Source organism: Toxorhynchites rutilus, chromosome 3 (assembly GCF_029784135.1).
Source record: "Toxorhynchites rutilus septentrionalis strain SRP chromosome 3, ASM2978413v1, whole genome shotgun sequence".
NCBI lineage: Eukaryota > Metazoa > Arthropoda > Insecta > Diptera > Culicidae > Toxorhynchites > Toxorhynchites rutilus.
The window spans coordinates 297,840,050-297,866,665 of NC_073746.1; the positions used below are offsets into that span (position 1 = coordinate 297,840,050).

The 26,616-nt window shown below is 38.0% G+C and overlaps 1 protein-coding gene and 1 long non-coding RNA gene across 2 annotated transcripts; both read right to left on the reverse strand.

Annotated features, from left to right (window-relative positions):
- Positions 1–882: 882 nt before the first annotated feature.
- Positions 883–1,919, reverse strand: LOC129779912 (uncharacterized). Its single transcript, XR_008743799.1, has 3 exons — positions 1,767–1,919; positions 1,271–1,707; positions 883–1,214 (listed from the first exon to the last, which is right to left on the reverse strand). It is a non-coding gene; the product is annotated as an uncharacterized LOC129779912 (long non-coding RNA).
- A 23,349-nt stretch (positions 1,920–25,268) lies between these two features.
- LOC129778058 (uncharacterized) lies at positions 25,269–26,217 on the reverse strand. The gene has a single exon (XM_055784708.1). The coding sequence runs from the start codon at positions 26,070–26,072 to the stop codon at positions 25,443–25,445; it is 630 nt and encodes a 209-aa protein (XP_055640683.1). The 5' UTR covers positions 26,073–26,217; the 3' UTR covers positions 25,269–25,442.
- Positions 26,218–26,616: the final 399 nt, after the last annotated feature.

Sequence of the window (26,616 nt, forward strand, 5' to 3'; positions counted from 1 at the left end):
GCTAGTAAACTTATATATCACTAGGTTCACGGACGTTTTTATATACCTATATATACGAACACGTGTCAATTTGAAGGAAGAAAAAAGAAAATAGACATCAATATATATATACCTCGTTCAATGCATAGAACTGGAATATTTGGAGATGGAATATAAATGCAGCCGATTTTTGTAATTTTCCTTACAAAATTCGATATGCGTCAAAATGACGCGTAAACCTAGTGATATAATTCCTTCACATTTCGTTTAAACAAAATATCGTAATATTCATTAAGTTCACTATTTCTAAAATCCAACGCTATTAGCGTTGAAAAAGCCCTCCTATTGTCTAATCTTATATTAGGTTAGGGTGAAGGTGGAAGCTATCCAATGTAGTAGTATAGGTAAACCCACGTGTAAAAATGGGGTAATAGTGTATGTAAGAGAAGAGAAAAGCACACGTAAATAGATCAATTCACTTATCAGACTGCATGGCAAGTTCTTCCGCATAGTAACTCAATGTTGATAATTCCTTAATGTTTACCTTCGTTGATCGTATTGTTTTCACATATTCACGTTGGAGACCCACATTCCGTTTTGCCTGCCAAGATCGGGTCGATGAAATGTCAACAATCGACCTCAGATGCTGCCACCTTGCAATCGAGTTATCGACCTTTCATATGCATTCATCGAACAACTTGACGCCACTTTTTCGCCAACATGTGCAAGGCGTCGACCTGCTTGCAGCGCTGCTTCCAGCACTGCTTGCTGCTTGTTTGTATTGGTTTGTTATTGAAAATGAAAAGGAAATACGTTGATCGATTTTAATCATTTTATTGAAAAAAATAATAAAAATCCATGTATAATAAAAATAAGGTATATAATGGAATCGGTGCATCCGGGTTGTCTGGATTGACGATTCAAATCCGACTGAGTACATTGATGAATACCTCCTTGCCCTTGATGACACAAATATGTGGCTGAGGAGGATTCTTCAATGTGCGTGAAGCACGGGATCTCCGATGGGGAAAATTGCTCGAAATACTATCGATGGCCAGGTCCTGCTGCTGTTGCTGTTGATGCTGTTCCCCGGAATAGCACCCTGGACTTAAAGGATACTGCTGCGGGAAAGCTGATGCTGTTGACTGGTGTGACAGAAGTGGAAATAAGCAATGTAGTGATGAGGGAAATCATCTTTCTCATTCGCCGATTGATTGAGTCGGATGTATTCATAGCTGAAACAAAATAAAATGATTAGTAAGTGAAAAGCAGAAATGAATTCCCTACTCACCAGTTGGATGATCCGGATAAAAATGCGAACATTAAAATATCATGCGATTACGTTCGCTTACCTCGCCTATTTTCATTCTACTATACAACGGAATCAGTGCATTCGGGTTCCTCCGGGTGGTAATTCAGCTGAGCAAGTTGATAAATGCCTCCTTGTCGTTGAGTTTTCGTGTCTGAAGAGGATTTTTGAATGTGCGCGAAGCACGGAACCTCTAATGGGGAAAGTTCTTCGCAATACCATACCATGGTCAAATTCTGCTGCTGCTGCTGTTAATGGTGTCCCCCGGCATTGCCAACAGGGGTTGGAGGTTACTGCTGCAGGAAAACGGATGTTGTTGGCTGCTGTGATAGAAGTGGAAATCCGCACTGTGGTGATGGGAGAAATCATCTTTCTCACTTACCGATTGATGGAAGCAAACGAGTCGAATGTATTCATAGCTGATAAGACAAGATGAAATAATTAATAATTAAAAAGCCGAAATATATTTCATACTCACTAGTTGTATGATCCATTTGTTTTTGTTTGAGATGACAGTTTAGCGGAGTGGAAAAAAGAACCACCAGTGATGCCATTTGGTTTGTTTAATTATTCAGTATTTTCGACTAACGAACTATCCGCGTTGACGATATTGGGGAATAGGCATGACAGTATGGATTTGCAGAAGGAATGAATATACTTTTAAAATGAAAATTATGAATGAACATGATTTTTCCTTAATCAAATTAGTACTCTATGTAAGTGAAAATCACCATTGCCTGCAAGTGGTGAAAAAACATCATAAAAAAATATGTTCTGAGATAATTTTATATTATAATGACAAGTTTTTTTGAGAATATCTGAACGTCTATAGAAAATAATTCAAATTAGGGTCATGACAACGTACTTTAAGTAGAAAAAATTAAGCCAAGAAAAAAAATTTCATACAAATTTTAGCAAATATAAACTGATTCGGGCCGACTAATATGATAGAGAATAGTTTGCCTCATACAAACTAATGCCGTATCCAGATGTCGATACCTAATCGTCGTCATCGTGAATAGGTAACAGCGTTACGGTCGTTGTTAGGTCGATGTTTTTTTCGTCGATTGGATTGTGGGGAGCCTTAACGCTCTTCGTTGGCCGAGGCATTTTGATTGAATGTGAGGGGCTTAGAATGCAAGAGGTGTAAGTGACTTGATCGATTTCTCTTCATCAACTTTTTCTTTAGTTAATAACTCAATTGCAAAAACGTTCCAATTTAAGTTTTCTATAGAATCTGATAGGTGAGGTTCTGACCTATCTTCCACATTGTCAAATACAGCTGGGAATGTATTTGCAGCTAAGCTATGACCAAAAGAGAGAGTCGATGTAGAGAAATCGATCAAATCACTTACACCCCTTTCATTCTAAGCCCCTCATGTAATACTTTTCCGTTTACTGTTTTTGGAAGCAAAGGCAGCCGTGACAGTGTTCCGATCTCTGCAATACAATCTTACCCAATGTTAAAGCTGCTAAAACTTACATTATAGACCCATTAAACGTAGAAATAATAATTGTATTGATATCAACACAATTTTATTCTATTGATTCTAATGACATGAAACGCTGTGACTCAGGAATAACATTTTATTGAGTGGTTTTTATAGCTGTTTCGATGATGTTGTCTGGCATCAGTGTCGAAAAAATAACGATGCTTTCACCAATACAAACAAAACCATTGCCGAAGATTAAAAAATGAAAATTTAACTTTTTTTCCCAACACGAAGGCCACAAAAAATTAGATCTCAAAAAAAAGTGTTCATCTTGCACCATCATCTTATTCTTCTTCTTAAATGGCACTAACGTTCCTAGAGGAACTTCGCCGTCACAACGTAGTATTACTTGCGTCATTTTTATTAGTACTTAGTTGAGATTTCTATGCCAAATAACACGCCTTGAATGCATTCCGAGTGGCAAGCTCTAGAATACGCGTGACCACAGTGCAAGACGGAGGAAGTTTCTTTGGCAGAAAATTCCCCCGACCAGAACGGAAATCGAAGCCGAACCCCCGGCATGTTAGGTTTGACGGTAACCACTCGACCACGGGAGCACTTGCACCATCATGGAATCATTAAATTAAATAAATTAATTGTAAAAGCATAATTAGAAACTTAACAGCAACCCGATAGTTCTGATCCTGTCAGAATTTGTATGGAATTAAATCGAAGAATGGTCAAACTGACTTTGTTAGCAAACCAAATTAAGTGCTTCAAAGCGGCCAAACGTTGCCATTATATTTATAAAATTTGTCAAGCGATTTTTGGTGGGATTGAAACCGATGTATATTGAAAAACAAATTTAAAAAGTGTATCTTAGACAAAAAAACGAAAGAAAAAACATCGATCTTCTAAGTATCCTAGACCAGCAGCTTCAGCTAGATTTACTATCACTAATTTGACATCCTCGAAAGCGATCCAAACGTTGACATTATGTTTATAAAATTTATCAGGGCGAGTAGATTCCGCTAATCCAAATACTCGCCGATTATTTGGATCGAATGCATTGGATCAAACATTCACTTCACCGTGTAGCAGCACATTCGTCACAATAATTGTCGATTCATTGAGACACATTTTTGAGTCAAACGTTGGACGAATCGTGTGGCGCCAGCTTTATAAAAGTCTCAAATGTTAGCCAGTAAAAAAAAACACAGAAGAACGCTCTTGTGCTCCTACTAATTGACTAATTGACAATAGCTGATCAAATCTACTATTGTTACAAACATGTTTTCTACAACGCACTGAGATTCTGAATATCTCTAAAATAACACATAAATATAGAAAGAAATGATTTTTGGTTTTGATATGCATGCACTCAGTTCACTACGGCAGAATGAAAACTAAAAAAAATATGGTTTTCAGTTCAGTGTGATTGGATGTATTTTGGTCTGAATAATTACTGAAATAATAATATTAAAATGGTTTAGAAAAACTTATGTTTCTTTGTATTATTTAATACGTCACACATCAAGTGATTTCACTACTCTACTAAGCGTTCTAGCGCCCTATGTTATTCAAGTATCCACGAGCGAGACGCGATGTTGTACGGGAAAGGGTTAATATCAACAATGTCTTGATCATCGGAAGCCATCTCTATTACCCTTACGTAGGATTTTCTTTCAAAATTGACGATCAGCGTGTTTCCCCTTTTTCTCCTGGTGAGAATCCGAGACGTCTTTAACCCTTTCAATACGGCAGTGTGCTCCGCCGGAGTGCTACCGCTGTATGGAGAACTGCGCCGAAAAGTATGCATATCGCGCTGGTGTGATCGATGTGCAGTATGACTCTCATGTCGTCTAAATACGACACTCGTATACACAGGACGTCGTGCGGATGTCGTCTATGAACGACGCTGGTAACGAAAGGGTTAATTGATTCGAAAGTAACTTTTTTTTTTGGTTCTAGAATGTTATGATCGAAGAAATTGAAAAAAAAGTTCAGCCAAAGTGCTAGACACGCAAAACTTCAGTCTCTTTGCGGTCAGAGCGAACCAAGTACATGCTAGCTATTAGCAAAATATCATTATACAACACATTAGTATTTTACGTATTTTAGTAAATACGGCTCTTGACTAATTTCATAAGTAGTATGTACATTGACTCACTTTTGCCGTTTTTACAATATAATATCCTAATAAATGAAAATAAATTGACTTAAAAATGCATTACACTTGGTTCGTTATGGCTGAATGCAATTTTGAAGAATGCATCAATCATCTTAACACGGTTTTACACTTCAGCGCAACTCTTTGGCCGTCTAAGGACTTCTACATATTGGGCAACCGCAACCCGATCTATGTTGGCGATGTCAATCGCATCTCCAACTCAGCTCTGCAAATTGAGGCAACTCAAACGTGATAAAATCGTTAAGTTTTCATCCGTCATAATAAACTGGCAGTGATGCCATTCCTTTAACTACTGGAAGAATCATATGAGGAGCAATTTATGAAAAAAAATTTTTTTTAAATACAACTTTACATGAGGCTTGAACAGTAGAACACATTTATATATGGAAAATGTAAATCAAAGACGACAAACAAAAGCCTCTTAAAAACAAAGAAGGAAGGAAGGAAGACGACAGCCGCTACAAAATGGTGGATTACAGATTTTTTCCAAAACCGCTTCAATGTGGGTATCAAATGAAAGGTTTTGACTAGTAGAACACAGTTATATATGAAAAATTTAAATCCAAGATGGCGGCCGCTACAAAATGGTGGATTACATATTTTCTCAGAACCCCATCAATATGTATATCAAATGAAAGGGATTGACTAGTAGAAGTTATTTATGAAAAATGCAAATCCAAAATGGCCGCCACCATAAAATGGCGCCATATATATATATTCTTTCAAAACCTCATCAACATGGGTTTAAATTGAAAGTTCTCGACATAGCAGATAATGAAAATTCCAAATCCAAGATGGCCGCAGTCCCCAAATAACTAATTACTGTTCGAATGGTTTCATTTAGCTTGACCTGTTTGTATGTATGTTTGAATGTTTGTAGGGTTGTCCCATATTAATAGAAAATTGACCCCGTTCCTGTTGACTGATTGATCTGAAATTTGGAAGACACTTTATTCTACTGTGATTATAAAACTGCGTATTCCATGATCTTGAAAAAATCAATTTGGCCGTCGCTAAAAACTGGCTGAATGGCTTGACTTATATTGTAGAAGTCCAAACTTTTGCGAAAACGTCGTATTAATGGTTCATCCACTCGAATTCTCCCGAATACGTTCGACATTATATCCAACATGTTCTTTTCACTAGAAGTTTTTCCCCACTTCCAGCTGCGTATAAAATAGGCCAATCCGTTCATCCCATGACCTAATCTCTTGTGGAAATGAGTAACCTCTTCATATCGAATGAAATCATTGCCACTCAGTGTAGCAAAAAGTGCCATTTGAGAGTTGTCAAGTTTCAACTGGTCGACCAAAGCTCGTCGATTGTATTCCTTCGTGGTCAGTCTTAGGAAGTCGATGGCATTTGATGACCAAAATTTCCAGCTTCCTTCGAAAATCAGATAATCGGTATCGTTTGAAATAATCGCCATCGCGTTCACTTCATTGGCATACGCGACAAGTTCTCGGTCGCATTCTTTTTCCACAGAAAGCGTTAGATTACCGTGTTTCTTCGCTACTTGTTTGAGAGGATAACGCACCAAATTTCCAATCATTCTTCATTGGTTCATGATCTCTCCTATGCTTAGACCTTGATCTACGGTATCCATTATACTCACCATTTCAAGGTACTTTACTTCGTGGCGTTTCGACCACGTATCGAATTTATCGTCCTGTATTGGGCCATCGCAGAAGAACACCAACGTGGCCCCGAATTCTTTCAATGTAATGAAAAACTTATCCATAAGGTCGAACGCTAAATTAAAGCGTCCACCGCAGAGTATTCCCTGCGAATCCAGCATGCGTATCGGATGACACATAGACATCAAATCGATGACAATGATTGGTCGAGACTGATCGAAAGAAGTCCCACGGTGTTTCCCGTAAAAAAGAGAGGCAAGGTTTTTAAGCAATGAAAATTGTGTGTCGTTATGGAACCCTTTTAGCAACCTTATATCATGCTCAATATCGACATTCGAATAACCATTCGGTACGCTCTTGCGAATAAACGTTTCTAAATATCTGATTCCCATATCTCAAACAACTCTTAGATTCGTATCTTAGACCTTCGTTTCACTCAGATCATCGATTTGAATCGGTTGAGAGCATATAATAATTATTATGTATTAATACACAAGAAAAATCAAGAAACGTGATGCTAGAAACGCCGTTGCTTTCGAACTACTAGCTCGGTTGTGGAGATGTGAATCATTTTGCGATAAGGACAACTGCAAATTCAGCGCCAGTCTTTTGTAGAAGAATTCTACGTTCACCTGGGTGGAGTGGCCCTCTTCCAAACACACGTGCTAAGTTCGTGTTACAGAAGTGAAAAATGTTATGTTCTACTTACTGTTTTGTGTTGTACTTACTAATGCCTTATGAATTTTCGAGTCAATGCACATATGTATCCGACAAGTGTTCACATTCCACTTCATCACATTGCGGAAAAAGTAAAAACAAAACTATTCTTTCATTGAGCTATTCATCATTTGACCACTGGGACCGCTTTTCCAGTGGTCAAATGATTGGTAGAGTTAGCACTGATCACACAAATCGTACAAATTCAATTTAAGCAGGAAAAGTTTTACTTGTTTGTTATTCGGTATCACTCGCTATATTACGTTGAGAGAGCAAAGATCTTATATGAAATGTAGTGCTCTTAATATAGAAAAGAGTGTTAGGTTTCAAAAATTTACTGAACTAAGCAAAAATTATTCACGATGATGTGCCTCGACGGTCTCGACGTATCAAAGTTTAGCCGCATGTGTTCGCTTTCGAAGCAGCTTCATTTTAAGAGGAATTACATCTTAGATATGACGCATGAGCGGATGCTATCCGCGCTGACCATATATTTATTCGATTAAGCGGCTGATTCGGGTTTAAGATGTTTTTTAAAGGTACGTGTGGGGCATAGGCAAGACAACCCGATGAGGGTCTACCATCAGTTCAGCTGTGCGCACGTAAGTTGTCACTTGATGTGCTTACACTCACACCAATGCACCAGTTAGCATAGAACCGAACGAGGCCTTTCATCTCCCTTGCTCGTCAGTTCATTCGTCAGCAGTCCCACAGGTTGGACGTGCGCTGTGCGGCTCCGCGAAACTCGGGCGATTTGCCAGCGGCGGAATAGCGACCCCACATTTGGCGATCCTGCCAGGAGCGGGAGCTGATGCTTACCCGCTTCTGATCCATCACATCGAATTTTCGACGTGGCGCAATCAGGGAAAAAGCACCTTGTTGGAAAAGTGACGAGCAACGGTCGACGAATGCGAGGTTCTCCAGTGACGACCTGATAAGCATGGCCGAGGACAATACATTGGGTGACTTCTCACATATCGACGATGAGCTGCAGTTCGTGAAAAATGATGGTAATTCCTTAGTTCCCTTCAAATATTTCCGCGCGTATGCAACGGTGATCCGGTACGAACGGGATAATCGGAGGAACGCAGTGATGTCATATATATTTTTGTGTTGTTCACGAGAGGATGTTCTTGATGGTTCCCGGAATAAATCGCCACAGAAAACGACTGCAACAGAAACCACCGCTTATAAAATGTGTAGTAGGCTATAAATATTGTGGCGCGGTATTGTATTTCAAAACAAGAATTAACCGGGCAAACGTATCGCCCCAGGCAAACGTAACGCCCCGGGCAGACGTATACCGTCCGACGCTCGCTAGAGCTCGGTCGGACATTGCTAAAGGATCGTATCCTATGTTTCAAACTAACCGGGCAATCAGTGGATCCCAGGTTTGCGTGCGAGACACCGCCGCTTCCGACGGCGGGTCGGCGGTGGACTCGGATTGCGTCATCTTGGCGGCATGGGCCGCCTCGATTCCTTATCCTCGCCAAATGGGGACTTCGTCCCCATTACATTGTCCTCAGAATAAATTTCGAAAAACGAGAACAAGAGAATAAATTTATAATAGAAATGTGAGGCACATGATGTTTTTCCCGCGCCAAATATTTCTAGCCTACTACACTTTTTCTAAGCGGTTGTTTCTGTTGCAGTTGTTTACTGTGGCGATTTATTCCGGTCACCGTTCTTGATACAGTGATAGTGTGAGACGTTGTGGATGCGATGACTAATGACCACAGTAGAACGAAACGGGGCAAGAGATAAAATATTTCGAACCAGGCGCACACTCAACCCGTCAGTGGAGCAGAAGGAAAACGCAAAAAACTTCCGATACGTCCGATACGAGAACAATTACGTTGCCTGCCTGTGTGTGGGACTGTGATGCATGTGTTTGCACGGTGAAGTAAAAGTGCATGTTCACCGAAAACTGTTTTCTCGTTGTTTTCAATCAAAAATAGACTATTTGTACTGTGATTCCCCTGCTGATGCTGTTGTACCTGTTGCTGACGTCTTCGAAGTGTGCACGGTGGAAGAATGACGAGTGATATACGGTCAAAGTCGTCGGTTGCTGATTTTTATTCAGTCAGCGTAAGGTGACTTTCACACAACTCTCGGCGAAATGCGTCCAAAGTGGTTAGATTTTTAATGGGATTTCGCTTTCCCCTAACGCAGCGACAGACGCATAGCTTTCGTCAACCATAACCAGCCCCCCCGTTTAGGACTTTGTCGTTTACCTGGTCTGTCCATTTGAAGGCGGTGAGCTTCGGCGGCGTCCGAGCCGGCAATACGGCACAGCTCGCATGAATTGTGATTAGTTTCAACGTTCGTGTGAGCTCGGGATGACCACACATTGTTAGACAACATGGCATACAATACGATATGAGCGAAAAAAGAAAAGGAAGAAGAAATAGTTTTTGCCCACTTAGCAACAGTGTCGTGTGAGTTGGGATAACCACACATGTAACAATTTAACAAAAACAAGAGCGTGTTGGGATAACCGCACTTTTATGACATTCAAACTTGGAGCGCAACGTGAGTTGGGAGAACCACGAATGAAGAAATTAAGAAAAAAGCGCGAGTTGGGATAACCGCTGTTAACTAAATTCCAGTTTTTCGACATTTGGTAACGACATGTGCAATTTAGCAAAGCTCTGCAAAATACTTGATTATTTGTAACAGTTTTGTAATGCGATACTATTGGTACATTTGTGATAAATCTGTCGATGAATGGTACAGCATGAGCGATGTGATTCAGTTCTAAAAGGATTCCCAAAATTATGTTTTTGTTACACAGTCTTGTTTAAGGTCAATCACCAATTTAAATTGTCCTCCACATAAGAGAGAGACCGTGGATGGTTTATTTGAGATAGTAATTATTGTTGCATAATTTGGTTACGTCAGTTTGAATCCGTTTTATTGTATGGTATTAAACGAAGCTACTAACGATCAAAGGAAACCGATTTTTATAATGTTTCAGCGGGCGCTGCGAAGCATTGATATACTCAGTTCGGAGCAATTGCCGCTATGTTGAATTATTAGTTGGACAATTGAGGTAACGAACAATTCCGAGGACAACAAACGTAATTTAATTCAATTATCCCGGGAAAAACCTGTGCCGTGCACTTGATCAATAACCAAACGGTTTATCACGTTCCAAGTTCCTTTTTTGTTTTATAACTGCTATTGACTGTTATCACTTTTGCCCTTGCGGCCTGCAAGGATAGAACGAAGCTGTAGCAAACGTGATAGGTATAAGATAAAGCCGCCCGGACAGAAGATATCAAGTTTTGAACCTTTGCTGTAATGTTTTCTTTCTCTCTTGCCTTCCGAAGGTTATTTGTTCATCGAGCAAACAGAAGAGAAGCGCCCATCGGAGGAAGCAGCTGCGCGTAGCATACACTCAAAATTCATTATATGTCAGATATATTATGCAAGTACGTTAATAAATCTGAACAAAGTGCAATACATTCCGATTTAATGTACGATATTTTATAATCCGATTCAAATGTTTAAATACGTTTTCCCATGGCACTTACATTTCATGTGAATTTAAGGGAACGATTATTTTGTGTGCTTTTGATATATATTTTTTTTTCTTCTTGGTAGAATTTACCGAATCACCTCAGTACAACCCATTTTTTTAGAGAAGAGGGGAGATGTGGGGCATAGGCAAGACAACCCGATGAGGGTCTACCATCAGTTCAGCTGTGCGCACGTAAGTTGTCACTTGATGTGCTTACACTCACACCAATGCACCAGTTAGCATAGAACCGAACGAGGCCTTTCATCTCCCTTGCTCGTCAGTTCATTCGTCAGCAGTCCCACAGGTTGGACGTGCGCTGTGCGGCTCCGCGAAACTCGGGCGATTTGCCAGCGGCGGAATAGCGACCCCACAGTACGGTACAACGATTATACATTGACGAATATCCCCCACGAATATCGTTGGATAGAAGACACTAGCTATTCAAATGGTAAGCGAACAATAGGGGAAGGTGGCCCTGGTCCAACTCCCTAAATTGCAGCGGCTATTCATCACATAAAATTACCATTTTTTGGCAACTGCGACATTGAAATGAGTACTATAACGCATAAACTATGTTTTATTCTGGTCGGTTCGGTTTATGAGCGCTAAAAAATGGTAAAACAGAGACCAAATCGGAAGAGACCTTAAAAAATGGTGATCCCAAACCGACCTCCCCATGGTCCTGAACCGGCCATGTACTTCTTGCAGCTAACCTACTCCCAACTGCATGGAAATAGCATACATTCCGAATTATATAGGTAGTGGATGAAAATAGCTGACGAGCGGAAAACGAATATAATCGTGTTTTGACTTCCGGTTTGCTGAGAATGGCTCCAAATGACCGACAGTGATGGATGTTCCCTCTGATATGGGTATTGAGTGAAAGGGCTATAACAACGGAAATCGAATATCGTATTCCGATGGTGGCTTCCGGTTCATTGAAAACGACACTAAAAGACCAAAACTGAAGTTGGAGATATTGAGTTAGACAAGTGTTAAAGCAAGATGAAGAAAGTGTTAAAGCAAAATGGCGATAGTAAAGAACACATGCACAAATAGAAATACCTGTCATATAATATCGAGTTCAAAAACAAAATTGTTATATGTAATGTACATTCATTCATTCATATAAGCACCGTTTTGTTCTACAATATCTTCCAAACAGTTTTTAAATTCCATCCTCCCAGAGCCTTTTATGGATTTTATCGAAACCCTGCCTCAACATTTATAAGGCAATGGCCACTATATTGCAACCCACAAAAATATTTTTTTCGCCGCAGAAAAAATATTATCAATATAATCAATAAAATTTTGGCCCCTCCTTGCAATGATCATCTCTCCTGATGTCTAATTTAAATAGAGAGGTCGGAGTATCACTGTTTTACAGTGAAATTGTAGTAGTCTTTTCCCTAAATTGGATACATTCAAATTTTTTATTTATAACTTCAATTGTGATGTTTTTGCTCTGTCCGAAACTTGGCTTTCTTCGCAAGATGATCTCTCTTTCCACGATTTTAATATTATACGCTCGGACCGTGATGACAGATACGGAGGGGTGCTATTGGGGATCAATAAGTGGCACTCATTTTTTCGAATTGTCCTTCCACCTATGCTTGTCATACAAACATCAGAGGCAAAGAACTCTGTATTGTCAGCTTGTATTGGCCTCCGAGAGCTGCAGTTAGCCGCAAGCAACTCTTCGACATGTGCTCACTCCTTCCTGAGCCACGATTGATCTTGGGAGACTTCAACTCTCATGGAACTGCCTGGGGGGAACAGTACGACGACAATCGTTCATTGTTGATATATGACCTTTGTAACAACTTCAATATGACCGTTTTGAACACTGGGGAAACAACACGTGTGCCTAAACCTCCTGCTAACCCAAGTGCTCTTGACCTCTCGCTTTGCTCGAATTCACTATCGTTAGATTGCAAGTGGAATGTAATCCTGGACCCCAACGGTAGTGATCACTTGCCAATCAAAATTTCCATCACCATTGGGTCGAATTCTTCTGAATCTATAAACATGGCATATGACCTCACAAGACACATTGACTGGAAAAAATATGCGGACGCGATTTCTCTAGCCATCAATTCCAGAGATGGTTTGCCTCCGTTGGAGGAGTATAACTTCATTTCTCGTTTGATCTATGACAGCGCGGTTCGCGCTCAAATGAAACCCATCCCAGGCTTCACTATCCGTCGAAGGCCTCCCAATCCATGGTGGTATTGCCATTGTTCCAAGCTTTATCAGGATAAATCGAACGCATTTAAAGCTTTTCGGAAACGTGGTACCATTTAGAATTTTCAAAAGCATTTGGACCTTGAAAATCAATTTAAAAACATGATCAAAGGGAAAAAACTTGCTCATTGGTTTGTCACGAGAAGCGTCAATGAAAAAATTATGGAAAGTGGCTCGAAACATGAGAAATCGCTCTTCATCGGATGAACGCGAGGAACATTCACATCGATGGATTTTTAATTTTACACGAAAGGTTTGTCCCGATTCGGCTCCCGTGCAAAGAATTATTGGAGGTATACCACAAGATAGGTACGATCTTGATTCCAAGTTTTCGATGGTGGAATTCTCCCGTGTTCTCCTTTCATGTAACAATTCGGCTCCAGGATCGGATAGAATTACTCAACTTGTTGAAAAAACTCCCCGATGTGGCGGAACATCGCTTGTTGAATTTATTCAATAAGTTTCTAGAGCATAATATTGTTCCGGGTGATTGGAGATTAGTACGAATTATAGCTATTCAAAATCCCGGAAAACCCGCGTCCGACTTCAATTCGTGCCGCTCAATAGCCCAATGCCCAATGCTGTCTTGTATACGGAAATTGTTGGAGAAAATAATCTTGTTTCGCTTTGATCGATGGGTTGAAACGAATGGTCTACTCTCAGATACACAATATGGGTTCCGTAGGGGCAAGAGGACGAATGATTGTCTTGCGTTGCTTTCTTCGGAAATTTAAATGGCTTACGCCCAAAAAAACAAATGGCTTCAGTATTCTTGGACATAAAGGGGGCCTTTGATTCTGTTTCAATAGAGGTTTTGTCAGACAAATTACACTCTCGGGGTCTGCCGCCTCTATTGAATAACATGTTATATAACTTGCTTTGCGAGAAACATTTGAATTTTTCTCACGGAGATTCGGCAGTAAGTCGGGTCTCCTACATGGAACTCCTCCAGGGCTCATGTTTAAGCCCCCTTTTGAACTACTTCTATTTAAGCGACATTCACAATTGCCTTACACAAAATTGCAGCCAAAGACAACTTGCAGATGATGGAATGGTGTCTGTCGTAGGATCAAACGAATCCGACCTGCAAGAACTCTCACAAGATACTTTGAACAATTTTTCAACCTGGGCCATTGGGCTAGGGATCGAATTCTTCACGGAGAAAACAGAGATGGTGGTTTTTTCTAGGAAGTATAAACCAGCAAATCCAAAGCTTCAACTTTCGGGTGAACCGATCACTCATGCTATGTCATTCAAGTATCTTGGGGTCTGGTTCGACTCCAAATGCACTTGGGGGAATCCATATTAGGTATCTGAGTAAAAAATATCAACAAAGAATAAACTTTCTCCGTACAAATACCGGCACCCGGTGGGGAGCCAACCCTGAAAATCTTATAATGTTGTATCGAACAACTATTCTCTCAGTGATGGAGTATGGCAGTTTCTGTTTCCAATCAGCTGCCAAAACACACCTCATTAAACTCGAGCGAATTCAGTATCTTTGTCTCCGTATTGCGTTGGGATGTATGCCCTCAACGCATACCATGAGTCTCGAGGTTTTGGCAGGCATACAGGCACTAAAAGATCGCTTCAATTTACTATCTCTGCGGTTCCTCATCTGGTGTAAGGTTATGAACCTATTAGTGATCGGAAGTTTTGAGCAACTGATCGTGCTAAGTTTTCACTCTGGATTCATGGCTTCATATCATGAATTCATCTCCATGCAGGTTGATCCTTCTTCGTATATTCCCAACCGTGTTTGTTTTCCTGACTACATCAATTCCTCTGTGCATTTTGATCTGTCCATGAAGCAGGATATCCATGGAATATCAGATTATCTTCGATCGAGGACCGTTCCAACGATCTTCGATGCAAAGTATGGGGGTATCAATTGTGATAATATGTACTTTACTGATGGGTCCTCTATGAATAAGTCCACAGGACTTGGACTGTTCAACGAAATTTTAGCACCACCCACAGTCTTCAGAATACTTGCTCAGTGTATATTGCTGAATTGGCAGCGATACACTGTGCGCTGGACAGCGTCGCCTAACGACCCGTTGAACAGTATTACATTTTAATGTGAGGCCGGAAAAACACTCGCTGTACTTCCTTGAGAGAATACGAGAAATTTTGAGCACTTCAGCCAGACGCTGTTATGTCATTACCTTTGTCTAAGTCCCTCTCATTGCTCAATTCCGGGTAATGAGAGGGCTGACTCATAAGCAAAGGTAGGTGCGATTGCGTCAGCGTCAAATGGCCATCAATGAATTTTATTCTTTAGTCCGTAAAAATACCATCGCTAACTGGCAACGCAAATGGAACGAAGATGAATTGGGCCGGTGGTTCCACTCAATTATTCCTAAGGTTAGCCTCAAAACACAGAACATGCAGGAAAAAATGAAAGATTTTGATTGCTTATAACTCGAACATTTCTCGATAGATCGGAAAGATATATTGAGTGGCGTTAACTTTCCCTATGGAACTTTTGCCGTCTCGACGTATGCATTAACTAGCGTCATTTATTAATACTTAGTTGTGATTTCTTAAGCCAAACAACACGCCTTGAATGTATTCCGATGGACAAGCTCTAGAATACGCGTGACCACAGTGCAAGTCGAAGGAAGATCGGGAATATGTTTGCATCAATTAATACGAAATATTTCTACGCATCTATCGCATCTATCACAATTGTTTAATTTTCATGTGATAAACAATTAGACGACTGTGGAATGTTAAGCGTTATCTAACGCCCTAGCTGCCTCGTTTTGATTGGTCCTATTTACGGTTTCCCCAACACAGACTTCAAAATCGAAGTACCTGGGGAATCCGCTTCGCAAATACACGCAAGAAGGGGGGAAGGAAGTATGCAAGCTGGAGGAAATTTTGTTCCCATCGAGATATGTTCCCCAACGCAGCCTTCAAAACCAATGTGCCTTACATTACATGGTGCTTGTTTGAATTCTTCACTTACACAGCAAATATGTTGAATTCAATTGAATTCGAAAATTGTTTCATTCAGTCAATGGACCTGATTCTCGAATACACTTCACGGTGGAAACGAAATAAACGGCACGCCATTGAACTACGTTTTACGAGTTAGTGAAGATAATAAAGAGTTTTCAGGCAGAATGAGCACTTTTCAAATAAAAAATCATCAATGAAAATTAACTTCTTCGTATCAAACTGGTATTCAATGTGAGTTGAAAACTTTGTTTTCTTCATGTGATATAATAATCTCATACGAAAATTTCATCTGAAGATAATTTGATATTACAATGATAAGTTTAGTGGGAAACTAATCTCGTATCAAATGTCGATACACTACCGTTGTCATCGCGAATACGTTTCATTCCGTTTCCACCGTGAAGTGTATTCGAAGTGTATTCGAGAATCAGGCCCAATAATTTAATCAACACAAACAATTGATTACTAATCCAACGGTAGTCCCACGTCAGCCTTGCGGTTATATCATAGATATAACCCACCCATTGTTTAGGCTTTATTTGTATTTATTTTAAGAAGAGGGTGAAAACTTAAATGAAAAAACACCCGAAAATGTGTTTTCTTCATCTTCATTCAGTTTTAATAGTCATCTAATTCAGCCTCCTCAAAGTGAGAAAGGAAGATTCGAGTTCTCCCTGTTATTGATTGGGAGTGCGCAACTGAATATAATTCATGAAAGGCTAAAGAGCATAACATAAAAACGTACATAATAAACGATTGTGGTTTCATTGGTGTGAGAATCAGAACATACCATAAATGCATGCTCGAGAAAAAACATATTGTCCACATTTCATACAATTGTAGTTTGTAGTTTTTTGGGTTATTTTTTGAATAGAAGAATGTAAAACGACCTTCTACATAGTTACCAGATGATGAAAGTTCTGGAATTTCAAGTTTTCATATTTCTAATGTTTTTTGTCTCTGTGTTCTTGGTGAACTAAGAACTAATACCTGTTTTTTGATAGGGCATAAAAAGATGATATAAAAGGATTTCTATGAACTTCCTGTGACTTTTCTTTTCGATATTTCAATATCGATTTTCGATATATTGAAAAAAATATCCTCGAAACTGTAACTGTAAAAAATAACCATAAGCAACAGATAAGTTTATAGTTCACAGTTTACCATCCTTCCACAAGTGCAATTCTTTCACAAGTGTGTAAATGTGTGCTCATTGTATTTAGCGAATAACTATACGAAAGTCAAACATTTGTATTTTGCTTTTGCACGTATGAATCTAACGACGAATAATATATGAATCCATTATATCCAATAAATATTCCACGCCACTAACATCAATTTATACATTTCATTGAACAATATTCTAAAATAGGGAAAAAATCACTTGTCCAAAAATATATACTCGCGTCGGTGTCTCAGACCGAAAGTGTTACAAAAGTGACACACCAAAACATGTGATACGCAAAAGCTAGGCGCAAATTAACCCATTAACGACCAAGCTGTAAAAATTATTTTTTTGACAAAAGCCATTGGTGTAATTTCGATTATTGACGCTAAAGGAACTCCAATGTTCAAGAATTATTTTTTTCCCATCTTCCATTTTCCGGGAAATGACTGTTCGAAAAATCGAACATTGGCCGAAACCCGCACTTTTTTTTTGCAAGTACAAACATACTGCGAACTAAAAATCACTTCAATTAGCAAATATACGGTATTCATGAATGCATCAATTTTGGATTCCGGGAAGAACAAGAACAGGAGAATGGAGGTCTCTAAGTATAAACCCAAATTAATCCACCTAAGGTGAGATGTGGCATTTCTTATTTCATGTAATTTTAACTTATTACGGGCTCGCTTTTCTTTCAAACGAAAGCATATGCTGTTAGTTTTATTGTTAACTGTGGAGAAATGTCAATGTCAATGTCAATTAGTCTTCAGAATTATCCATTTCCCGAAAAAATCGGACATTTTCCAAAACCTGCAAAGTACCAGAATACTGCTAAAAAACAATGGCATAGAGGGTTGGGAAGTTATTACTCGGTCTGGCGGAATAATATTCACACAAACAATCTCATAAAAGAAATTCTACAGGCCGCCATCACCTAAAGTTATTACGGACAAAAAATCATACAGATTTTCAATAATATTTGCTAAATTAATCGATATTTGCAAACATTCACAATTGAAAATGCAAGAATAAATGAAAAACCTTTCGTCTTCTAAAGTAAACATATCAAAATGTGCTGCGGAGGTTATGGCGGGTTTACATTAGGGAGATCTATAGCTATAGATGGATTTATTCACGTGAAAATAGGTGTAAACGGGTGAGAATAAATATGATACACTTATTCGAGGTATATATATCTTGAATAAATTCACCATATGTAAACGCTTGTGAATTTCTCACTGGAGAGAAATCACTAAAGTTGGATGCAGTTCTACTTCAGGTGAATAAATTCACCGAAAATATGAATATATTCATTATAGAAGTTCTCGCTAGTGTAAACGGTTGATGCGATTTCTATAAATCTCATCATATTTCTTCACATGAATATATCACTAGTCTAAACCCACCCTTAGATGTGTTGGTGTTGATTCAGCAGAAAAAAAAGTTCGTTATGGTCCGCACTACGACTGAATCAAAACGGCTGTCAAAAAAGATCCAATTGAAATGTCAAAAGAGATCCAACGATCAGGAGTGTTATTTTTCTTATGAGAATCAACACTATAAAAAGGGTATTGTTATCAAGGGCAAATTAAAATTCTAAAATGAACGAACTACATTTTTTCCGTCAATTGTTTTATTGATCATTGCATCTTTGAAAGATCATCTCAGCCTTTCAACGCATTTTTAACGTCGTAAAATATATTTAATCCGCATCATATGCGTATATTACGCTGATGCAGTTTGTGTGTCGAATAAGCGTATAATTTAAATCGATTCAGTACTGTAGTAAATCGTGTTGCATGCTGAAGAAAATCATAAAACAGTGAATCATATTAGATCCTAATAAAGAACATATTACATCATATTGAAATGTCAATGAAATGATGATGCAAGCGAAAGTTTCAACCGCTGTTGAATTAAATTTCAGATAGCCGCACGAGATAGCTGGTGGATGATAATCCAGACGACCGGAGTTCGAACCCACATCGGAGCAGTTTTCACCAAACATCAATCTGTGCCATTTTAAACATTCATATTCCACTCCCAACACAAGTCAATCAAACAATTATTATTTCTACAAACATAAATATTCATATATAAAAATGGCGATTCGTGAGGCTATAATAAACATTTTATGAAAATATTTTGTACCATTTGTTTTTTTTTCTATGTCTGTAATAAATCGTATATGAGTATAGCAACAGTCGTATTTGGTGCTTTGACAATTCATGAACATATTCACATTAGATCGCAATTCAATTTCAACATAATCGCTATTATAGCCGGTCAAAGTTGCATATTCATCCAAACGAATTCGGTAAGCATTTGCCATGTATGTATATGGCCTCCACTTTTGCATGCATATGCCAGTTAGGCGCATTACATGCCAACCAAATTTTGGGGCATATGATGTTATATATATACGCTTGTTATGCGATTTAACGTTTGCTGGGAATGTCTTTTAACGTTAATTTTCACATATTCATTAATACTTTGTACATCGCGATGCACGTAAGATTGTATTTTGTGTATATATACAGCCATTCCATGCCAAACCGATATAGTGGTTCTCAGATTTTCGTCAAAAGTGGCAATTTTGTTCTTTATCGCAAAACATTAGACACGTTTTTTTTTATTTTTGCATTAGGGTGCCCTATTTTAGTCTGGTCAGAAAAATCAATTTTTTCCACTTTTTCCCAAAAATTACTTTTTTCAAAAATTCATAACTTTCGAACCACTTAACCGTTTTGGATGATCGACATATCAAATTGAAGCCAATGAGCTTTATTTGAAAAATAAACAATACTTTTGCGAAAAATTTGCAAAATCAGCAAGTAGTTCAGTAGTTCATATGTTATGATTTTTTGCAGAAAGTCATTTTTGGACAAAGGGGGAAGAATAATTTTTCGAACCACCGGTTAACATTGAATAATCATATCTAGAAAACGAAAACATAGCATCTCTGATATCGAAATGTGTTATGTAAAAAATCCTCTGCTTTCAAGAGAAAATAAAACGACTACAATCAATAATTACTAAAATAAAATTAATTTTTTCGCCAGTTTAATATTTTTTAATAAAAGGCTAGGTCATAAGTTTCATCAAAATCGGTTCAGTGATTCAAAAGTTATAAATTTTCATTTTTGGGAAAAAGTGTGAAAAATTGATTTTTCTGACCACCCTAAAATGGAAATGTGCACCCTAATGAAAAAATAAAAAATACGTGTCTAATTTTTTGCGATAAAGAACAAAATTACCACTTTTGACGAAAATCTGAGAACCACTATATCGGTTTTGCATGGAATGGCTGTATATATACCCGGCAAACGTTGTTCTACCATAAAAATTTTTTCTAATGAATATGTTAGTTGTAAAATAAAAAAACAACTTATGTATTGTAAGTGTGTTTAAATGTTTTTTTTTTTGTCTGCGTTGTTAATTTTTATAAAAATCAGTATTTCTTCGTTGATATATTGGACATCCACCAAGACTTGGGGTCTTGTCGTTGGTGAAATATATAAGAAAATGCAGTGTATATTTTCCATCCGCCATGCAAGGCTATACAAGTTTTAGATCACCACACGGCCATGAACCATGTCTGTGGTAACAATACCGAACAGTAACCCATATTTCGTCATAAGCAGACCCGAAAGCAAATGTAAGTTGTTGAAATTTATTCGATGTTGTTTAAATACTTAGAAGACAGAGTCCTGACCCTAACTTAACTATTTTTCTATAAATCTCTTTGCATTTCAGCAAAAAAATCTTATCCAGAACAGAAAATAATTATCAGAGACAATTTTCGTTCAAGATTTTTCCCTACCAGAGAATGCAATTTTTCATTAATTGTGAATAATCGTATCCTCTCTTTCGTCTGCAATGATGTCAGCCAAAAGTACTTATGTGTACGAGTTCCAAACTTCATACACACCAGATGGGCCAACCACAAAGTCTGCCGGACCACATTTTTGATGTGATGTATAGAGCCTCTCATTTTTCAAAAATCTGTGAAATATTGTTATATTTGAAAATTCTGCAACAAAAATAAAAAGTGTTTTACAGATATGTCTGTAAATTTACAAACATATTTGTAAATCTGGCATCTCTGGTGGTCTGAGAATTTATTGCAAGAAATCGCTTGAAAACATGCATGGATTTGCTTGAAAATGAAGTGGATTGAGTCCGCACCACTTAGGTTATGGCCAACGTTCGATTTCTCGAACACTCAATTTGCCCGGCTGTTATTTTCCTGTAGGAAGCTCAATCGAATGATTTTCGCTCTATATCACAATGTATGTCCTTTTGTCGAAGCAATACTGTAGAAAAGTTCACATATTTTTGTATTTTAATGGGGTTTTAATTGAAATTGAAAACACCTTCCAAACATACTTGCTTTAAATCGAATTAATTATCCAATGAAGTCACTCAAAATTGAATGAAATCGATATAAGTGGTAGCTGATAAATTAAGCTATCTTTTGGTACAAAAACGTTACGATATGGTTCCTTTCCCAAGACATGAAAAATTATCAAAGCTGCTGTTCGATTTTTCGAACGCTTGGCCTAAAATGGGTTAAGACGCGTACAGCCCAAGTAGCTTGATATGACATAGCGCCTATTTTTATGGCCAATGAAAACAGGGTGCTCATACACTGTTTGTCCTAAGCCAAATATTTTATCCTTTTTGACTTTTTGACATTGTTTGCCACTGTTGATAATTGAGGAGTGGCAAACAAATAAGGGTCTGTCCACATACCACGTGGACAATTTTAGGGGGGTAGGTGATATGAAAATGTCCACACTTGTCCACGGAGAGGGGGGAGGGGATATAGACTATGTCCACGTGGACACGAAAAATAATTTTTTTTTTCAAATACAATCACCGATACATTCTAAATTAAATAAAAACTGATCCATATTCAAGAATTTTGAAACTTTCCGCCCATCCTGAGTATTACGTATTTATCAATAAACAGATTGAACTGCCTGAGAGTGCTTCATATATTTTTACTAATATCATTGAACTTCTTCACTGAAATCTATATTCTGAAAATAACTCATGTAAACTGTGAGCGACAGAGTTGTTTGATATATATATGATCCTATAATTTTATAGTTGCGGGCTGTGTATAGACGTTCATAGCTCAAACCTATAAAGAATAAACGATTCCATAATGGTTAAGTTTTCATGATATTACACATATGGTTTTTTCATCAAATATAATTTTCTATAGATTTTGTTCTATCTCGAGAACAGTTAAGGTGGCCGTACACTGTTTGCCGGGAGGTCAAATATTTGATATTTTTGACAGATAAGGTTTGATTTGATATTTGTATAAACACTATTTTGTTTGCCACTCTTCAATTTTCAACAGTAGTAAACAATATCAAACACCGAACATGGAAAAAATCAACTGAAATATTCCAGGTAACCTAACCATGTACCGACAGGTTCGAAGAACAGACTGAAAAAATATTCTAGGCATCCAATAATTGAATATTTGCTTGTCGTGTTTTGTGTAGAAAATATTTGATCAGTACACGTTGAACAAATTTTATCTGTCAAAAAGAGTCAAATATTTGGCTTCGGTCAAACAGTGTATGAGCACCCTTAGTCTTAGGATAACAATGTCTATAATTTTTCATGCAGAATGTTGTGCAAAATTATTTTCTCGCATTACTCTTTTCGAAAAGGTGGAATTTTTCAAAGTATTGGAATTCCGTCAATTTCTAGGAATTAATATTTACATTTGCTGTGAAATGACCCATGCACCACTAGTCGTCAAACTTGAATCAGTTGACCTAGTATTCTATTTTTTTCAGAAAATTATGCAGTTGTAAAACATTTGAATTGATGGATTGAAGTACCTTTTAGAAGTTAAAAAATACCTAAAATTTGTCGTTTTTCAAGGGTTTTTATAATTTTTTATAAATATTATAAAAATAAACTTGATTGTTTCTATCAAGAAAATTAAAGCTCTCCAACCCTTCTACAATTCCTTCCTCGACACCACAATGTTATTCCTATTGTTATCTTTCACTATTTAAAATGTCCCACAACAGAAAATTTTCTCATCTTTCAAATGAATGCAATTAAATTCTTCTAAGTAGCGTAATTTTGAATTGGGGTCCATTTAGAGCAAAAAATGAGTCTCAAGAAAAATTCAACTTTCACAGTTGAAATTTGAGCTCAATTCCATAGTTGGGAATCAATGTATCGTAAGTTGTCTGATGTCATTTTTCCCCGCAAGCACTTTGAAAGTCATCTAGACGCTCAATGCAGAATGGCCCATAAGGATTTGAAAAATAATAAAATATTTTAAAACACCTTCAATACCCTCTGAAAATTTTCCGAACTATGGCGGAAAAGGTTTTGCTTGCGCTACCGACCAAAAGGTGAATCGGAAATCCAGAGTGAAAATAAATCGGCATTCACTGTGATCGATCATATTCCGGAGTGGGCAAAGATTTGTTTCGTCTAAAATTTTGAGTAACACTGTAACACCGTAACAATGCAATTGACAAATAAAACAATGCATTTGTCAAAGCAATAACTGGATCTTGTATAGAACATTTTCAAGTTTCCACAATTGCCCTTCGATTTGTTGTGCGATCGTTATGTCATTAAATATTCATAATCAAAAATGAAAGGATTACTTTTCATTCGATCGAGAATATCCTGTAGTAAAATGTTCTACTGGAATTCCATATGAATCAAATGAAAGCGAAATAATCAAGCTGACTGGATTATTACTGGCGTCTATGTGATATCAACACATTCTTTTTGCAAGTGTTTAGAAAATCATGAACTAAAAATGTATTTTCAAATGATTTTAAATCCATTTATTTCTATTCGTTTGGATCTTGCAATCTCAATTAGCAAAGCTCAAGATCAATCTTTGAAGTTGTGTAGTTTATATTCAGATGCGGATTGTTCCTCACCTGGTTAACTGTACATTGCGTGTTTCCGTGTTAGCAAACCAAGGCGTCTCTATATATACCAGGTGAAACAATCATATGAAATGCATTTTCAGCCATATTGGAATTGCTGTCGGTATTGTTTACAAACAGCTGCCGCCGGCTCTATACAAACTGCTACGACGCTTATTCAAACGATACCTACTATGTTCGGCTTTCGCGAATTTATGTGAGAAAGAAGGGATGATTTTGTAGAATTTCATTCTCATCCAGTTCATCCACTACTCTCGCATGTGAAAATGCGAAAATAGCGTACCCTAGCAATAACAAAACAAACAACCCCCGCTCCACAAACCGTAATCCGCGTAATCCCCTTCTTATTGAAGTGATGATGTTGCTTCACCTGTTATACATTTATACAAGCGCCTTGTTAGCAAACCAGATAACCTTTAGGGTAAGGTGACATTGCCTAGGAGTACGCACGAAAATATGATTGTACGAATAGAAACAAACAATTTTGTTCTATAGAAGCAGACGAATTCGAACGAAGCAAGGAGAAAGCAATGTAACCACACCAATACAACTCAATGTGGTTGTTTACTTTCACTATTGCATACAATTCGTACGACCACTTTTCTGCATCCAATGTCACCGCCGCCTTATGTCTTCGCTGATAATGGAAAAACCAAAAATGTTTTATACTCACAAGTGTTTCAAAATTAAACTCACAAAAAGCATGTGCTTTGTTATGCCACTCATTTCTCTACCGTACAAGAACCACAACAAAGCAGGTACAGGGTACAGCAAGTAAAATTTGAAATAAAAACAACTTAAATGGAATTAAAATGGAATTTAGGCGCAAATCAGTTATTTCCTTAATTATTTTAATTTGAAAAGGAAAAATGTCCACGTGGACAAAGGGGGTAGGGGTATGAAAATGTCCACGCTTGTCCACGGAGGGGGAGGGGGGAGTCTAAAACCGTGCTTTTTCTGTCCACGTGGTATGTGGACAGCCCCTAAGAGTTTGTGCAAATTTAAACCAAACATCATTATCTGTCAAAAATTGTCAAATATTTGACCTCCGAACAAAAAGTGTTTGGTCACCTTATGACATTTGAACGAAGTAGAATCAATGTTGTTAGAGTAAATTCTAACAATTTACGAGTACAGGATAACAGGATAATCTTTTTGGATAGTATTTTATTCACTCTTATTAGATGTTCGTTAAACATGAGATATAAAAAATTAACCGCTTTACAACACTGGTTTACATGTTATGAAACTACAGACTAAAAGGTGACTGTTAATATCGAGAACACTTATTACAAATGATGACGGCAACCATCCCACGAATCCACTAGCTTCCGTTGTCTTCTTCCATTCGCCCGAACTGTGCCCCAGCGCTGGTTAGACCCTTTTCCTGGATAGCGGCTACTACTGCTGTTTCGAGTAGATCCATTCCCTGGTGTTGATCTATATCCATTCGTCGTCCAACCATTTCGTTCGGAACTAATCCAGGCTCATCATCGTCCTCACCTCTGGAACTGCCTTCCTCTTCAGTTTCGAACGCCTGAACTGGCTGGAGACCCCGTTGGTTAATGGCGGCCAGAATAGCTTGATCCTCGACAAGCACCTCCTGCTCGTGCTCCATATCTTCCCTATCCGCTTGGTCTACCCCCTCGGCCTCTATGCCCTGCTGTCGCGCTTCGAAGAAACTAAGATACTGCTCCAAGACCATGTTAATCGTATTGTCCTCAATGCAAGCCGTGATCTGTGCTTCCTGCCAGCTGGCCATCTCGGGACGCAAATCCGCCAGCTGTTGTCTCACATTTATTTCTTCGAGTGAACTTGACGAAGGACCCGCTGCAACCGGGGGGCGATCGATAGTATGTGATTCCGAGCTCGGCCCTTGGAACGAAAGCAGCCGAGGGCGTTTGTTGATGGAACTGGTGTTTCCGTTGCCTCGTCCAGAGTTGCTGTCACTCATTTTTCAACTATCATTCTCAATCAACCTCGTCACCACCAATTTGCAGCTCGATTTGTTATTATTTATGTTTTCAGTCTCGCCTCTAGAAAACGATCGATTTTGGTGACGTTCTTTGTGTGTGTATTCTTACGTTCATTCTGTCTTCTTTGTTTATATTTTGGACGATCAGCTGAATTTTTTAGTACTAAATGTAGGGGTGGAACAACAATTTGTTTTAAAATTACGATTAGGTCAACTGTGCTAGGGAAATATGTACTAAATTTGCGTGTAAAATGATAATGTTTTGTCCGAATTTCCTTCAAATTTCCGGTATTTAAATATTCTTTTCACGCTGAAAATGTTAGAAAATCATCATTTCAAAATGTAGTAGTATAATTGTAGTAAAATGTATATATTGTGCTTATCCATATTTTAAGCTTGTGATCACTGTTATAGCTTATCAGTAATTTTCTGAATAAGACTATTTCTCAATTTTCAGACGTATGAAAAAGTATACTGTGCAATTTTTTTCGAAAAAAAGATGAGTAATATCTTAGATTGATAG

Coding starts and splice junctions, on each gene's coding strand:
- LOC129778058 (XM_055784708.1), bottom strand. CDS start 26,072: ATGAGTGACAGCAACTCTGGACGAGGCAACGGAAACACCAGTTCCATC.